Source organism: Cnephaeus nilssonii (genome assembly GCF_951640355.1).
Source record: "Cnephaeus nilssonii genome assembly, chromosome: 12".
NCBI lineage: Eukaryota > Metazoa > Chordata > Mammalia > Chiroptera > Vespertilionidae > Cnephaeus > Cnephaeus nilssonii.
The window spans coordinates 6,289,626-6,308,253 of NC_137083.1; the positions used below are offsets into that span (position 1 = coordinate 6,289,626).

At 49.8% G+C, this 18,628-nt stretch overlaps 1 protein-coding gene across 2 annotated transcripts in view; it reads right to left on the reverse strand.

Moving 5' to 3' along the window:
* NPSR1 (neuropeptide S receptor 1) overlaps positions 1–18,409 on the reverse strand; it is a gene marked incomplete at both ends in the record, with an annotated part of 76,459 nt that extends 58,050 nt beyond the window's left edge. For both annotated transcript variants that reach the window (XM_079785727.1, XM_079785726.1), the window contains 2 exons: positions 6,159–6,291; positions 18,266–18,409. In XM_079785727.1, coding sequence (XP_079641853.1) covers positions 6,159–6,291; positions 18,266–18,409 — 277 coding nt within the window. The remainder of the gene's footprint in view (positions 1–6,158; positions 6,292–18,265) is intronic.
* Positions 18,410–18,628: the final 219 nt, after the last annotated feature.

The window sequence follows — 18,628 nt, forward strand, 5'->3', positions numbered from 1 at the left end:
AGAATGGCCTTTCTGACTTCTCCATGAGAATATAATCTAGAATGGCCTTTCTGAGTTCTCCATGAGGATATAATCTAGAATGGCCTTTCTGACTTCTCCATGAGGATATAATCTAGAATGGCCTTTCTGACTTCTCCATGAGAATATAATCTAGAATGGCCTTTCTGACTTCTCCATGAGGATATAATCTAGAATGGCCTTTCTGACTTCTCCATGAGAATATAATCTAGAATGGCCTTTCTGACTTCTCCATGAGGATATAATCTAGAATGGCCTTTCTGACTTCTCCATGAGAATATAATCTAGAATGGCCTTTCTGACTTCTCCATGAGAATATAATCTAGATTGGCCTTTCTGACTTCTCCATGAGAATATAATCTAGAATGGACTTTCTGAGTTCTCCATGAGAATATAATCTAGAATGGCCTTTCTGAGTTCTCCATGAGGATATAATCTAGAATGGCCTTTCTGAGTTATCTATGCAGATATAAATTGGGATGGCCTTTTGGACTTCTCTGGAGAATATGATTTCACCTTCTTTGAAACCCTCTTAGCTCTTGCCTTGATGAATTTATTTCCTCCTGACATTTTCCTCTGTCTTGTGTCAGTTCAATGAACAACTTTGATTTCTCCCTGCTACAGGGAAGTCCGCAGGTGAAAGATTATTTTCTACTACTGTCACTCTTCCCTGCCGGGCCTAGAAGAGGACCTTGTGTGCGGTAGACCCCAAATTAATGTTTCCCCGTTGAATCTGTTCACAGACCAAGGAGAGCTTGTCAATGACCCAATATCAGGCTAAATAGAAAGTTCCTTGTCTTTTTGGGTGGAGGTTCTGCCTGTTCTCGGCCATTGAGACTCCGGTGTAGGAAGCACAAAAGGCAGTTGAGTCATGACCAGTGGAATCTAGAAATAGGTAATTCACAGACAGTGGATTTCTTCCCCCCTTCCTCGGCTCTCTTTCCCGAAAGGGAGGACATTGTCTAATTAGTCCAGGATCTTGAGGAGAGGGCCAAAAGGACTTGGAGTAGCCCTTCCCCCACAAACCTACTGCACTTGTCAGGTTTGGTCAGAAAGTGGCCTTTCTAGGTCCTCCAAGTAGCAAGGGTTTGGGATACAGGGAATGAGAGACTTAGGACAGCTCAGGGAAGGGGTGGGGAAAGGTGCAGGGCATGATCCAGAGAGAGAGCCGCCCACACCTTCATTTTAGAGACGAGAAAACAAAGGCTTAGTGAAAAGGTAAGCGCCTTTCCGGGGTCACGCTGTGACTAATGGAAGGTCAAAGGCAGGGAACAAAATGAAACCCAATTTCTCTCCAAAAGGAAAAGCTTTCCTGGGAGATGAGTTCATTCTTTTCTGTTAAATTATTCCGACAGCGATAGGACAATATCTTCTTTTTCTGCTGGAGAACAGTGGGTTTCCTTTCTGAACACACACATCTCTCCTCGGAGCTGGGGACAATGATGGCAGTGTGCAGCCACGGTGATGATCTAAATGAAAGGCGTGTGCATGAACTCAGGTGTTAGCCAATTAAACCATGTTTGGTGGAAAGAATGAGTCATGTGGTAGAGGATTTTGTAGCGTTAAGTAAGTAGAAGAGAGCACACAAATATCAGAAAAAGAATATACATCCCAAAAAACCTTTAGTTTGGGAAACATGCTCAAATTTTAACAAGTATGTTTTCTGTTCTTTTTACATTTTATGGAATAAAAAGTGAAAGATAACATAATAAGACATTAGACAGTTGTGAAAAGAAATACTGAGAAACTGACAGAATGAAAAAGGTAGTAGATAATATAAAGAATGAATATTTTGAAATGATTATGGGAAAAGCAACTTTGAAGATATTTTAGAAATAATAAGATTAGGGTTAATACTGCTGATAATAATGGAACTAAAATAAAATAAACGATTAGGAAAAGCTTAAATAATTCTTCCAAGTATCGAGCAATAAGACCAAGATATTCAAATAATGACAGAGAAACACCAGCGTTACTGATGTGCGAACAGTTAGTGCTCCTGAACACAAGATCAGAACCAATGGGAGATAATAAATACTCAGACATAAATAAAATGAGCTAAGAAATCACTTTAATCTGCAGATTAAAAGAGCTCACTTGGCAAATAGCAGAACCAATAGAACAGACCAGTAAATAGATACAACCAGGTAACAGTATAAATCCTCAAAGAAAAAAAAATCAAGAAACCAAAGACAAAACTTGATAGCCTATAAAGAAAGAGATCCCAGGCTGACTTTAGACCTACCCTTAGGAAGAGAAAATTCCGGAGCCGGCAGCAACATCAACGGAGGTTTGAGTTGTGAGTTCAATATACCTATGTACATACAACCAACCAATCTGTGACAAGAGATCGAAGAATACTCAATGGATAAAGACTATTTGGCATATTCAGTAAACGGTGCTGGAAAAACGGGATATTCACGTGCAAAAGAAGGAAACTGGACCCCTATCTTACATTGCACTAAAAATTAACTCAAAATAGATTAAAGACAAAGGTAAGGCCTGAAACTATAAGACTCCTTGGAGAATACATAGGGGAAAATCTCCTTGATGTTGGTGTTGGCAATGATTTTATGGTATGATACCCAAAGCACAAATAACAAAAACGAAACCCAACAAGTGAAACTGCATCAAACTACAAAGCTTCTGCAGAGCCAAATAAATGACCAACAAAATGAAGAGGCAACCTATGAAATAGAAGAAAATATTTACAAACCATCTATTTGATAAGGGATTGATATCCAAAACACATAAAAAATTCACACAACTCAATAGCCAAAAAATAAATAACCATTTAAACTGTCCTAGGACCTGAATAGGCATTTTTTCCAAAGAGGATATTCAAATGGCCAATAGGTACATGAAAAAGTGCTCAACATCACTAACACCAGGAAAATGCACATCAAAACCACAATGAGATATCATTCCACATATGACAGAATGACTATTAACAAAAAGATGAGAGGAAACAATGTTAGTAAGGAAGTCTTATACGTTGTTGGTGGGATTGTAAATTGGTGCAGCCACTATGGAAAAACAGTATGGAAGTTCCTCAAAAGATTAAAAATATGATCCAACAATTTCACATTTTGGTATATATCTGAAGAAAATGAAACCTCCATCTTTAGGAGAAATCTGCACCCCCATGTCTGGCAGCATTCTGTACAGTAGCCAAGACATGAAGACAACCTAAGTGTCCATCAACAGATGAATGGATAAAGACTATTGGGTATATATGTGCAATGGAATATTACTCAGTCATAAAAATGAAGATTCTCCCATTTATGACAACTTGAGTGCAATATATCAAGTAAAATCAGTCAGAGGAAGACAAATACTGTGTGATTTCATGAAATGTTAAAAACAAACAAACAAACACATCCCTGGACTCATAGAAACACAGAACAGACTGGTGGTTGCCAGAGGTGGGGTTAGGGAAATTGGGTGAAGCTGGTCAAAGGGTACAGACTTCTAGTTATAAGATCAATAAGTTATAAAGTATAACACAGTGACTACAGTAAACAACACTATGTTGTATATTTAAAAGTTGCTCAGAGAGGTTTTAAAAGTTCTTAACACACATAAATTACAACTATGTGAGGGGATGGATACTAACTAAAATTATTATGGTAATCATTTTTCAATATATATGTATTGCTTTGGACACTTTAAGCCTACACATGTTCTGTCAGCTTTATCTCCATAAAGGTAAAAAATAGAAAAATGAAAAACTGAATGAGCAAAATTAAAATAAATAAAAGAATTAAGTATGCAATTCAAAACCTCAAGGAAAGAGTGAAATCAGCAGAGAAAAGTGATATTGAACTCCATACAGGGCCTTGGACACCCGGCCTCAGCTCCCTTGCTGAGCCTCTCCACTCTTTGTTTTCACATCATTAACAGGAGGGTTGAGGGTGAAGAATCCCTTAGTTCATTAGTCAATTCATCTCCAGAAAGTGCTCAGAGGCAAAGCTGATTTCTTTTACTAATAGGAGAAGATTGGCCCTTACAGAAGGAGGAGGTTATTTGGATGTGTGCCCAAAAATATGTATTCTGTCTTTCAATGCTCAGTGGGAGTTACTCTCATTAGTTCCCCTTCTTTATTGCATTTGGATAAAACAGAGAAGCCGTCTTGATGATGATAAATGACTAATAAATTTTAATTGGCTCTTTAGCTCAAACATACAAATAGTCATCAAATTCATCCAGAAAACTGTCAGAATTGAAAGTGCTAAAGTTGCAGAATATGCAGAAATAACCACTTCAAGATTTTCTGGTTTCCTTCTATTCTCAAAAGTAATCCTACAGCTAAAATCCCTAATGGATGTAGAGAAGAATCAGTTGTGTGTGTGTGTGTGTGTGTGTGTGTGTGTGTGTGTGTGTGTGTGTGTTGAATGGGTCAGAAATGTGGAGAAGAGGAAATGAGTTAAAACAGGTGCAAAATTGAAACACTTCCTCCACTCAGTGTTCCGGTAAGTGATGTGGTCTTTGTTTTCACAAGCACATGAGCACTGCTCTAATCACTGTGGGACAGAAAAAGACAAAGTAGATTTGGACTGTTCTCTGGTACACTGGCAGCCATGGAAGAGAATGCTCCTTTTAAAATAAGCAACTTGTACTTGAGTATGCGGAAGGATCGTATCACTCACGGATGAGCAGGATTCCATAGGTGTTAAAGCAAGACCCAGCGTGGGTCTCTGCTGGTGGCTTCCAGAGCATTTGTCATGACATTTTCCATCATCTGTTAGTCCTGGGGGACCTAAAAGGACGTCGGCCAATTTGAAAGCCACAAAATTGTCTTTCTTGGATGCAGCAAGTCCACTTCTATAAACTTTCCTAAATAATAAATAATGCTCCCAGGATTTAACTATGAGAGAATATTCATTGTAGATTTGTGTATAATAGCCAAATTTATTTTGGAAAGGTATAAACAGCCAACAATATAAAGTCTAATACAGTGACTATAGTAACAACACTGTATTGTATATTTGAAAGTTACTCAGAGAGAAGTTTATTTTGGAAAAAGATAAACAGCCAACAATAATTTACCTACATAAAGAGGCAATCGTCTAGGGGGCTACTCCCGTGTATGAGAGTGGGTAGAGGCCAGCCTGCCGAGATAAGGGGCCAGGAGAGGGGAGCCCGGCTCTCTGGAGGAAGCACCCTCAGAGCTGGGGGATGGGTGGTCAGATAGACACTCTTTGTCTAAACGTCTTTCTCAATGGGAGTATGAAAGACACACTATGCCAGAGACTGCTACTTACCTCTGCTCTCTCATTCTTCCTTAGGACTGTATTCTGACCAATGGGCCCAGGTCAAAAACAAACAAACAAACAAACATGCAAGCGAACAAACAGCTTTTACTTTGGTTAGAGATGACAAGTGAAATGCAAGCAAACATTCATGGGTTGGAGTCCCAGGAATGCCAGCTCAGAGGAGGACAGGTAGCTGGTATGGCCCTCTCTTATTCTTCCTCCCCCGTCTTTCTTCCCATTGGCTGGAATTGGGGTGTGATGGCGGGAGTTCCAGCAGCCACCTTGAACCAAGAGCCATCTTAACCAAGAGCTGAACTTGAGGCATGATGCGTTCACACTTCAACTGCACTGGCCTGTCCGCAAACCCACATGTAAACGTCCGGATCCTGGTTATTATCTTAGGACCTTGTACCACCCCCAGCAGTGGTGTTGCGTGTCCCTTACATTTCAAAAGCAATGCCCTCGGACTTACATCTGCAAAGTACTTGAGACTTCACATGTGTTATTGAAGAGAGATAATTCTGGTCCACTTCCTGGGCTCTCTTCTTTAAGCTCATGATGTGGTATGATATTATATTGTGGAGGCTGCAGTGTATAGAGAGAGTGGAACCTTCTAGAGCCCTTTGGTGGCACTGATATTGGTATTTTCAACTTCGTTGTATAGCGAGTTATTTTAGAGTGGAATCTTATGGATATTTCATTGTGTTAAATTTGCTGGAAGAAACATTCAAATATGGGTTTTAGATCCCCGTAGCAATTACTCCCAAATTGGCTGACGCCTTTGGCTAGAGAGCCTACCATTTCTATTGGCAGAATAATTGAAAGGAAGAAGCCTCAGGAACTTTGCACGCAGCTCATTCCTCTCCCACCTGCACAGTTACTTGCCTGTGATGGCCAGTTGGGTCACAAAGAAGGTCATTCTTGACTTCCTCTTCCGCCTCCACGTGGAGAACAGCACCATGGAGTTGCCAACGATGATGAAAACGAAGAGGACCCACAGCGTGATCAGCTGCTCGGTCTGTGGAAAACAAGCAACACGAAGCGGCGCGGTGACGACCAGGGCGCCCTGCAGAGCACGAGGCTCAGGCTTCCGGCTGGAAGGTCTTCCTTCTGCCCTCATGTCCCCACTGTCAAAGCTCTACTCGCAAGAGGCCAAAGACCAAGACCGTTTGCTCCCAGGGAAGAGGATGGTACCGGGGGGTGGGGGACCTGTCTCTGGTCCCGGACAGGATGAAGGAGCTGTAGGGTGGCAGCGCGGGCCTGCAAAGTCCTGCGAAAATGCAAGTGACAGGTTTTCCAAGCTTCCCCGCCCCCCCTCCCCCCCCCCCGTTCCTTTCGGGGAACCTGTTTCATAGGAAGACGCATTTCGATGCTTTACATCCATTTATTTTTTCCAAACCACAGAACACGGTCACGGCCACACATTCCTCCGCCTGGGCAGTGGCGCGGGAGTGGTTTGCTGCCACACTGCCCAGCGCGGAGCCAATCTCTGCGGGCCTCTTTCGGCCTCAGAGGAAGAAGGAACGGAGTTAGACACCGTTTTCCTTCCCGACTCCGTCTTCTCCAGCACCGTCCCTGGCCCCGCAGGCCGCTCACACCCCTCGGCCGGGAGAAAGCAGCGGGCTCCTCTGTGAGGTCTGAGCGTGCGGTGCACCTGCCGCGGAAAGCTGCTCCCTGGACCCTGCAGAGCGGGGCCCCTGCGCCAGCCTCCCCTCGATGGTGCTCAGGGACACTCTTCCCATGAATACGTCACAGCAAGCGCGTCTGTCTGCCCTGCACTCAGAACCTCCGTACCTTCACCTTCTAGAGTCCTCCAATTTCCCAGCAGGCGGGGGGTGGGGGCGGGTTGGAGGGGGGCTGACCTCACCTATTTTCTATTTCTCACAGAAAATTGTTTGCAACTAAAATGGCTCTGAAGGCCTTTTGGATGAGAATCGGAAAGAGAAGGAGACATGATCAAATAAACTCAGGTACATTTGAACTAGAAGCTACGTGTTTTTTTCCAGGTCATTCTCTCTTCATGCTGTTCTTTCACTAACTGCCTGTGGTTTGGTTTTAGGCCACATTTCCAGAAAACAACACCATATAAGGTAGCTAGTTTGTTGTGTGTGTGTGTGTGTGTGTGTGTGTGTGTGTGTCCTGCGTGCTGCATTGGTGACTATGTAGGCACCAACATTCAGATTCCCAGAAATCAGGTTCTCTCGAATGGAGGAGCCCTGTGGCCCCCAGTGGGCATGGAATGGCTGCTGTCTCTCATCCCTTGGACGGATCAATCCCCACCCAGGCCTGCAGTCTCTCCAAAGGGGCCGGGGCTCAGATGGGCGCTGCTGCGCACACAGTGGCAGACACTGCAAATCTAGCCAGCCTGGCGGCTGTGTCGGTGAATGGGAAGCCAGGCCTCAGGAGGGCTGACGCGCTCTGTGCTGGCCCGGGCCAGCCTTTTCCTCAGGAGCTGACGGTGACTCTGCAAGAGCTCTGTTCCTGAAATGGAGCAATGTCCACGGGGAAGGCTGAGCAGGCCCTGTGAAATTGCCCCCCCCTTCCCACTTGGGAGATTTCTGTTGGAAGACAACCTCCCCTGACCTCATGGGCATCAGGAAGTTTCCAGAAGGAGGCTGCCTCTCACTGTTGCTTTCTGGAGTCTTCCTAAGAGCCCTGCTTATTTATTTGTTTATTAATTAGTTCAACATCAATGAATGGCCTGCAGTGTTAAGATGTTGGCACTCCAAGGGTGAGTAAAATATGGAGCACGTATCAATTATACTCAGCCAAGTTCAAGTCTTGTTTTACCAAGTAAGGTCATGACATAGGAAAACACCTTGTTGCATTTTTCATTTACTCATAGCATCCTTACCCATGCACACATGTGCATGCACACACACACACACACACACACACACAAAGCCAAAGGTAATATGAGGATTGGAAAATTATGGGAATTGAGGAAACAAGGTCAGAGGCGTTTGCGCACCACAGTCAGGTGAGCGATTTGCTATACAGGTGGGGAAGTTTTGTCACCATCCTGACTGGGATCAGATGCTCTGCTACTTGTGAGATGTGTGATACACGGGGGATAGGCTCTCCCAGCCTACTTTCTCATTTACAAGACGGAGATCAAAATAAAATCTGACTCAGGACACTTTGATGGATAGATGCCATGATGGCAATGAGGTTTCTAGATGGTGCCTGAAGCGTAGCATACACACAATAAAAGGTGGTTCATCTCCTTCCTTCGGTTCCTGGGCTGCATATAGGTTTGAGGAGATATTTATAAAGAACTCACAACCTTTTCAGAATGAAGCTCAAATTCACCCTGTTCGTCCTGTTTTCCATCGGAATTTCCCCAGGCACTGATGGTGCCCTAACACGGGTTTCAGAACTATTGCAGAAGCTAGTTGGGGATGAAGTGCTCCCTAGTGGTCACAGGAGGAAAAGTTCCAGCCAGGTGCTCAGGATTGAGTAAAGCAGGGGAAACTGGGAAATTTTCAATGATGAAAGACTAGAGTGTTTTTGACTCAGTCACATGGTTGTGGCTTCATGGCTAATTCATTTCAACCTCAAGTTATTGAGGCCTTGCAGGGATGTCAGCTCTCTACAGACCAGAGAATTCCCGCCTAGGACTTAGAGGAATGAATTGACCTGTTCCCTCGGGGATGCTGGGGCTGCCACAGGGCAGATACCAGGGAATGGCTCTAAGGATTAGGTTTCCAAGGCCGAAAGGATGCCCATGAGGGCAGGCATTGGGTCCGGGTCACCACTTCCTGTAGTAGGTGCTATGTAAACATCTGTAGGAAGGCTATATGGTCAATGACAAGTGCAAGGGTAGTTAGAAGTATCATAGACAAGGTTATTTCAAACTAGAGGCCCGTGCATAAAATTTGTGCACTGGAGGGGGCGGTGTCCTTCAGCCCAGCCTGCATCCTCCTGTAGTCCAGGAGCCCCATGATCGATCGCCCCAAAGAGGTAGGCCCTGCCCACCCAGCTGGGGCTCTGCGATGGATTGCCCCCACAGAGGGTGGCCCCACCCACCCACTGCAGTGCCGCCACCAGGTAGCCTGGGCCTCCCTCTTTGGGGTGATCATGGAGCCCCCTGATTGATCACCCCGCCGGCAGGTGGCCTGGGCCTCCCTCTGCGGGGCAATGGTGGGGCCCCCCCCGACCAATTGCATCGCACCCGCCTTGGCTGGCCTGACGCCAATGGGTGTTATAGCATGGTCATCTGGAAGGTCGTTCCACTGTTCAGCTGTTCGGTCGATTTGCATATTACACTTTTACTATTATAGATGGGAATGATCTCAGGAAATACAGGACATTTATTCAGTCAGGTGACTCTAATTGGAACTGGATAGGTCACACCTGTCTGGAGAGGAAGACATGATTTCCCCCAACCCGAGGAATGATGATCTCCTTTCCCAGTGGAGTCCTGGAAACTGGGAGAAAAAAATGTCTGAAGGATCTTTGACAATCTTACGGGGGATGGGAACTAACATTATTTGAGCGACTCCATTCACCTAGCACCCGAGCTATTCAGTTCGCACTGTATAGTAGGTGATGGATAAATGTGTGTTGCTGATCGATTGTCCTGTGTTGCACATTGTTTGAGACGCCTTACTTACTGCTCACTTCATCCTCACAACCTGGCCAGGGAGATGTCGCTGTCCTCAATCAGAGGGAGAGGAGATGGGGCTCAGAGGGGTTACTTAGCTGGTTGGCACACCTGGTTTAGAAGGGATGCAGCTGAAGTTGGAATATTTTTTTTTGCTTAACTGGGAAGTCCATGATCTGCTTACAATTTGGGGCCAGAGACGGTGAAGTTGCCTCATTCGCTTTCAATTACCATCATTGTTATTCTGACTCCAAACTTGTCTGAAGCTGGGCTTCTGGAACTGGGTCGGTTTTGTGACCGTTTCCCCGCAGGCTGAGCCAAAGGGCGATGCTCAGTGTGTGTTTGAAGGGACTGACCCTGGAGCCGCGTGTGGCTTCCGCACCACAGCATCCCGAATGTCACACGAGATGCAGGGACGCCCCCTGGCCCAGGAATCAGCGCTTTCCATACGCCTTACACGTCCATGGTTCCTTTGATGGTTAGTGATGTTGAAGATAGTATTCCTGTGATGTTGAAGATAGTATCTCAAACACAGGACAGAGCAAATATATCTTCCTTCCCAAGAGAGGAAAGGAGGTCTCAGAAAGGTTACAATTCAGCCTCCGTCCTCAGCGAGCGGGCAAAGCAGCTGTGCTGCCTTGGCACTGGGCCCCGGTGCCACCTGTCACTCCCAGCACCTGCCTCTGAGGTGGCTCACAGCCTCATTGATGCGCGGAGGTGGGTTGGGAATATCAAGAGCAAAGGTCTGAAAGCCTCTGATTGCACTGAAGATGAGTCACCGTGTAGCACAGGCGCCCACGGTGTAAAGCGAGCCCGCAGGAGCGGACTGCAGGGCTTAGGGTTCAGTGATTAGTCCTGGGGAGTGTGATCCAGGCAGAGGCTCCGAGCCCCCGGGGAGGTGAGCACGTCTGAGCAGGTGGCGCTCCGAAGGCTCCGTGTCGCGCCCCACCTGCTGCTTCAGAAGGCACGGCCAGGTGGCAGCCACCGGAACAGCCAAGCAGGCGGCCGGGGGAGGACTGAGCTTGCTTGGAGGGCTCACCTGGCTTCTTCCCACAGCCACCTCCTCCCAGTGAGGCCCCTTTCGAACATCTGCATCTTCGCCACCCTCCCCAGGAACCCTCTGGGAGACACCCTGGCGGATACAGTTGAGTGACTGGCCTCACGCCCTCCTCTCGGCATTCACCTTTTCTGTTTTACTGAGAGCTACGGGGATTCTATCTTGAAGTACCCAGGCTAGTCTTTATTTCTAATATTCAAGTGTAAAAAATAGATAACAAGACATTTTAATGGATTTCTATTACAAAAAAAAAAAAGATGTAAAGCAACATACACATGGGGATGTGAACACAAGTTTTATGTTTGGTAAGGCTTTTCCTGTCGTCACAGGCATGAGGACCAGGGGTGCAGGTGGCAGCCTCTGGCCAGGGGCTGGTGGGACAGGCAGACGGGGGCTCCTGTGTGAAGAACAGAGAACAGGAATGGGGTGGGGGTACTGTCAGAGCCGGGCTCTGTCGAGGTGGACAGCAGGGCTGTGGACCAAGATGGTTCCAGATAGTCATGGACCAAGTCATTCTGTGAGCTCCCATGAAGTGTACTGGGGACGGGGGGGGGGGGGGGGGGGGCACTCAGCCTGAGCGGAGAGCCTTGGCATATATCTGTGGAGCAGAGATGATACTCAGGCGGGGGAGGGGGAGAACTGTTCTGGAAAGCATGTCCTGTGAACATGATTATACTGGTTTGCATTCTGCATAATTCAACAAGCATTTGTTGAGAATCTAGTAGCAAATTCAAAATACTTTGGGGATGGAAGGGAGGCTAAGACAGGAGGAGCTCACAGTCTGATGGTGGAGGCACATATGGAGACAAACGTTTTCAATGTGACCTGTTATAATGGAGAATTTGAGAAGAGGCTGGTTATGGCTGGTCAAAAGGTAGATTCTGGAGGAATTAATATGTGGGTTGAGTCTGAAAACGTGAGTAGAAGTAGCCAAGCAGAGAAGCAGGGTGCCTGGCAAAGGTGTGAGTGAAGGCAGAGAACAGAGGGGGCCGTCCCTGATCCTTAGGTGTGGTCATGGAACAGGGCAAGTCTGGTATGTAAGTGAGAACTTGGGCCAATGTCCTGAAAACCAGCTATTTCAAAAACGGGGCAAAGTCCACCCCAGCTCTTTGTCCTGAGTTCCAAGAACATGTTACCAAAAGGAAAGATTATTTGCCATCTGGAATTTTCTTCAATTGTCGTCCTGGCCAGAGTGGCCTTTGCCCTACCTCTCCACACCATTGTCCCAGGTGACAGGAGGCAACAGATTTACCTCCTTCAGACTGGGGCTGAGGGGAGCCGCTCGCTGCCTAGCAATTCTCTCCCAGTTTCGCCTCCAGGACATAGGAAGCGACTACATCAGGTCTTTCTCCTCTGAGCAGAAAGGGTTATGGGCATGGGATCTGGAGTGTTTCAGCACTGCCGCCTGGGTCCCCGTTCATGGCCCATGGGCGATGCTCATTTCCCACGGCCTGCCTGCCCCTTTCAGCCAGAGGCAGTGCCTGGGACTCCGTTTGCAAAGCTGTCTGAGTTTACGCCTGGAGATGATGGCTGGGCTACATGTTCTGCAGTCAGCTAGACGGAGAGGCCCAGAGAGAAGCCAAACTCAGTTCAGAAAAATCAAGTTACAATCTTGTCCGCTCGAGTTCATGGCCGGAAACAGTCTGAGAATGTCAGGGGGATGTTTTGAAGCGTTCATGGATGCCCTCTCCCCGCTCCCTAGAGAAAACCTCCCCCAGCCAGGCAGCCAGAGAGCTACCCCATGTGCCCTCAGGGAGAAACCCCCCCTCAGCGCAGGGGAGAAAGAAGCCAGCGCAGGCTTTCACATGCCCCTCGGAGGACGTCCTACCAGGGGTGGGAACCGGCTTTCTCCCCGGAGAGGTCTGTCCGTGCCAGTTCAGAGCAGACCGCCTGGAGTGAGAAGCGTGGGAGAGCAGTGTGGGCAGTTCCCCAGGACAGAGGAAGAAGCTGCGGGGCACAGGAGTGCGGGAGGGCACCGCGGAGGGGCAGATGTCAGGAGAAGAGGCACCGGTGAGAGGACTTTATATTGCCACCTCCACAGTTAGCACAACTGAGAGAGGAAGAGATGCCACCGGTTTGGGGGCTTAGGATGAGAAGGGGGGCTGATGAATAGATCCCAGGGAATGGCAGTCCTGGGGGTTTACCCAACTGTCTGGTGTGAGAGTTTTCCAGCCACGACGGCCACGGGGGTAGAGAAGGAACCAGAAGACAGCCCCACTTGGTTTTCTGCTGCCCAGAATCGGGAGCGAAGAAGTGAGATTTCACATTCCCAGTAAGGACACAACGATGTAGCCACGACTGAGACAGGGCAGGAAGGAGCTGCGACCACCTGTCCCTGGAGGGAGGATGACAGGGATGCTGTAGGAGAAGGCAGGGCAAGCCTGGCCTGGGCCGGATGGGGACCCACACAAGGTGGGGACCAGGACGCCCACTCCTGAAGGCCAGCGGCACTCGTCCTCTCAGCTGGTGCCCACGTGCTCAGACCCCGCCCTCACCCCTGCCTCACCCCTGCCCACACTGCAGAGACGCACCCCCTACAGCCTCCACGCCTCCCTGAGTCAGACAACAGGAAAACCCCCCACAGGCCGAAAAACTGTGTAACAACCGAGTGTGCTGTGGAACAGCGAAGATTTTGTGTCTTGCCACCAGATGCGTTAGTCACGCAGAGAGAAATTCAGTTGATCAAGTTTTCCTTTCTCACAACTGGAGGGTATGACTTGGGAGTCCCATGGCATCCTTGGGGGGCCAGCCAGCACATCTGGGCCTTTCTCCGTGGCACGGAGTGAAACTGGACGTGGTGGAGCTTGCCTAGGGTAGAGGATTCAAAGGGGAGCGTCAGGCCTGTGTAGCAGAAACAGGCGGTAAAGAGCAGACCTGTAATAATGATTTCACTGAGCGCGGCGAGCGGTAATTTCCTTATAACAGCTGCAGGATTCAGCGGGAGAAACTCGGAATGAACAGGCCGAGTGGAACTAATTAGAAGCGCATGATGGGCGTGCAAGACCCCTGGTTATAACCGGCAGCAGGTGCACGGGAAGCCAAGGGACCACGGGCTCCTGGCCTCCAGGCAGGCAGCACTGACGTCGCCCTGGGGGCCAGGGCAGGAAGGGAGAGCAGCCAGTCATGGAGGAGGGTTCTGGGGAGAGGAAGTGGGCAGGGGGGACCTGAAGTGGCTGTCCCTGAAGGTGGGACCACTGGCACTCAGTAGGGAGAGTGAGTTCTTACAAATAAGCCGGGAAGCTAAATACAATGACAACAAGCACAGCACAGTACACTTGGCTTCTTAAACTGAGCTCTTGCTTTAAGTCCAGGGTGAGAGAATTGGGGCATGGGTTGAACTGGAATTTGCTTTGGTGACATGAATGGAGGAAGAATGTGTTAGGAAAATGGACAGTCGGACTACAGGCAGGGAGGACAACAAAGGAGGGGAAGGCCCTGTGGCCAATCACCGTCAAGCACTTAGGAGCCGTCATTTGCATACAAACAACAGTTGGACTCACTTTTTTGTAACTACTCACTCCAGAAGACTCTTCAGAGACGGTCGGCAGGTAATGTCTGGATATCCAGCAGTCTTGGTTCATGCTTCTCCCCTCAGCGAAGAACCAGCAATAAAACTGAGCTCATTTGCATTATTTTATAAGTTAGGCAATTTATTAACCGAGTCGGGTTTCCTCCCAGTTACTTTGAATTAATTTTCTCATCATTAAGAATCAGAGATTTGGGAAGCAGTGCAGGCGAATTCCCCGGCAAAGTTAAAGGCTATTATGAAGAGGCCGTCATTCCATCTTTGTCTTCCTCTTGGATGGCTGTATATTCAGGTTCCCGGTTTACTTTCTCGTGAGACAGGTCCCATCCTCCTTGCAAACGTCCGGCAGATTCTTTTTTTTTTTTTTTTAATATATTTTATTGATTTCTTTACAGAGAGGAAGAGAGAGGGATAGAGAGTTAGAAACATCGATCAGCTGCCTCTTGCACACCCCCTACTGGGGATGTGCCCGCAACCAAGGTACATGCCCTTGACCGGAATCGAACCCGGGACCTTTGAGTCCACAGGCCGACGCTCTATCCACTGAGCCAAACCGGTTTCGGTAGTCCGGCAGATTCTTGAAGCCCAGATAACCCCGAATGCTGGGGTTCAGGGTTTGAGGAAGTGAGCTGGATGGGACTTTGAAAGTAGGAGAAACTGGAAGCTGGGAAGGAAAGCAGCGCCTGGGCTGAGGACCTTGAACCCAGGACCACACAGTGTTATTACTTGAAGTTCATGAGCAGGGGTAGGGAGCCTTTTCTCTGCCGAGGGCTCTTCGGATCGGATATCTATAACATCATTCACGGGCCGTACGAAATGATCAGCTTAAACATGAGCTGCTCTACTCGGTCAAACATTTAGTGAACTCACCCCTAATGTCCCGGCAGGGCCAGACCAAATGATTTTGTGGGATGGATGTTCCCCACCCCTGTGATAGAGAAAGAGGGCGGTGAACTCACTCCTGACCCACTTGTGGAGTGGTTAGAGCAGTGTGGGGAGCAGGGCAAGAACTTGGGGGTGGCGATGAGAAAGGGGAAAAGGACCTAAGCCTGCGAGGGAAGGGCCAGTAAGATCCAGACAGGGATACCCTGTCTTCAGCCGAGAGAGCTGTAGGGTTCAGAGGAGAACTCAAGTGCTCGGTAGGAGACTAAGTTAGGAGACCAGGCATGTAGCTGAGGCAAGACAGCCGAGTCTAACGGCTGCACTGCAGTGGGTATGGGCTCCCCGGCTCACCCAGGGACCAGGGTCCCCTCCATGGTGCCACAACTCATCCCACACCCCACCTGCCGGAATCTACCACGTACCGTGGCCACGTTGGCTTAGAAATGGGATAAGGATGCATGGAATGTGCCTGCAGAGAAGGCCCTCAGTGCATACGGGGGCAGAGGCCAGGCAGGGCAGGGCTGACACACAGGCCCCCACTGCCGTCATGGAGAAAGCGTGTTTTCTGTTGCCCAGCCTGACAACATGTAGGCGACTGACAGAAACAGAACCTCCCACTTCATTTTTGCAGGGAATGGTTATTCTGTATTCCCAGGACACTGCTGGAATCCAGAGGAGGAACAAATCAAGGGGAGCTCCATGGAGGAAGCAGCCCAACAGGAGCCTTAAAGAGCGAGTAGAACTTAAACACGGATGCACATGGAACGCAATTCCAGATGAGAGGATACCCCATGCGCTGTGAGAATGAAATGAGATACTTCACAGAAGTCACTCAGAAGGAGTCCTGTCATCAAGGGAGCCCACAGCAAACGAGATAGATGGGTATGGATGTGGTTATTCTGCTGCTTTATTTTAATGACATTTTTACTGCTTTTGGTAAAGGCGACGGGGATTAAAAGCGCACGCTTGGAAGATAGTAAACAAGCACAATTCTGACCTTCTTGAGACGCCTGTGGGATCAAAGCATCCCAGTGAACGAGGGTTTTTTTAAATTTAATTTTATTTGATCAGAACTCTTTCTGCATCAGCAGTGCCTCCAAACTGCTCATGCTGCACGGGGGCCACGGAAGAAAGTTACACTGAGCTGGGCTCCGAGAAACACCGCCACGGACGGCGTGGAACTAACAATCACCGCCTTAGTCAGTGCCTGCATCCCTCACAACCTGCCATGCACAGTGGAAAGCGCTGGGCCTGCCCTCCGCTTCTCCCCTCGTCCAATAGCTGTGTGAGGGCACACACGTCCATAGGAAGGAGACACAAACCAGCAGATTCCTATGAGCGCCCCGGGACGATGCTGCTCAAACACTGGTGGAGAGCGAGCCGTGTGTTTGTCCACGTCGCCAGCACACCCCTCCGGGAGCTGTGTTTAAAACCCCAGGCACGCAGGCTCTCCGCCGAGAGTGATGGTGAGGGAGAAAGGTGGCTCTGTGGTCCCACTTATCTCTGCATTCCCTGGCTGCCTCTGTGTGTGGCCTGATCAGCCCGGCAGCCTTGGCGGATAGGACAACGCTCTAACCGCTGAGCTACCCGGCCAAGGCCGGCTGAGAGCTCTGATGACCTGCGTCTCGGAACGGCCGCCTCGCTGCTATTATGCTCTTTGCCAAGGCCAGTCTCTCTCCGCTGGGGGCTGTCGGGCTCTGTCACTGTCACAGCGGCCGTGGAGGCGGCGTCTGCAGCAGCCCTGGCTCCCCGGGCTCAGCGCCGGCCTCTCCCAGCAGCCGCTCTGGGTCAGCGCACATTTCCGGAGGGAGGGGGGCTGCTCAGCCCTCGGCCACGGGCGGCACCCCGCTTCAGCGTGCACTGGCTTCTGCTGTGGAGCCGCAGCGGGCTGTGCGGGCGCCTGCTCCACGCGGTGGCTGCGGGCCGGGGCCGGGGCCGGGCAGCCCGCCTAGGTCACTCTGGGCTCTGCTGGGCCCCAGCGCCGCGGGGTCCCCAGGAGCGGGCTGGCTCCAGGGGCACCTCTGCTGCCGGTTTATCCTGAGGGTCGGCGCAGAAGCGAAGCTCCCGGGGCAGAGGTGGGTGTTCCAGGAATGCTACCTGGCTGGGTAAGAACCGAATCATTTCCAGAACACCAGGGGGTGTTCCACTAAACGGCTAGAACTTTTCCTGGAGTGTTTTCCTTTGGGGTTCAAAGGGCCAATGTGAGACCCGGGAATTAGTGTCCTGACCGAACGCGCCAACGGGCAGCGTGTGCCATAACCTGGCAGCCCAGCGTCCCGCCCAGGAAGCAGGAGGCGGTGGTTTGCCAGGCGCCCGGGGGCCGGACCACAGCGTGTTGTCCAGCAGGGAGCAGGGTGAGCCTGATGAGAACCATGTCCTCCCCGTGGCCCTCGGGGACTTTTCACCAAACTCGGATTCCTGTGCTCGGTCCGAGGACACCTGTTGCTGACAGTCACAGCACCCGCTGCGGCCCCGGCATCTATTCTGCTGCCGCTCAGGGCAGTCAAGAGGTCCCCCTGTCCCGGGGGACGGTGAGGTACCCCCTCTGCTGTTCCCAGCAGAACAGTCACGGCACTGACCCTCACGAGACACAACTACAAGCACAACTAAAGGATTCATTAAATGTACTTTCACGCGAGGAAAGGAGAGACATTTTTTAAAAAATCGTCCACTCAAATGCACACCTTTTCAGCAGCAGCAGGGGGAAAAAAGAGCCCTATTCATAAAAAACGACAATCCAGGTCCTCGCAGGGTCTATAGAAACTGTTGCGTGAGCTCATCAGTCTGGTTTCTCTCATTCTCTTAAGTAAAGAGAAGAAACTGCCCCCCGCACAACCCTGGCTGTGTGCACGGGGGTCTCTTCCATCCCGCGTGTCCCGCGCGTCCCCGTCAGCGTGGGGGGTGGCGGGCAGCACACTCACCTTGAAGGAGGAGTAGAAGGAGCCCCGCTCCTCTCCTGCCATCACTTCCGTGGAAGTTGTGGGGAAGCAGACGGCCGTGTGGGAATCCGGGGTCTGCGTGGTCCCGCTGGAGTTGGCGCTGCCCTCTGTGAGGTTGGCTGGCATGGCTCGGGGGGCCCGGAGCCCAGGCCGAGCGTCCAGGTCCTCCTGAGAGCAGAGAGCCGGCAGCAGCCGCGCCTCCCGGGCTCCCGGGCTCTGGCGGGAGCTGCGCTGAGCAGAGGCGCGCAGCCCTCGGAGCCCACTTCATTGAAGAGCTGGCTGACGGCAGGGCGCATCCACGTGCCGCTCTCTCCTCGGCTGCCACGATCCAGGAGCTGCAAGCCT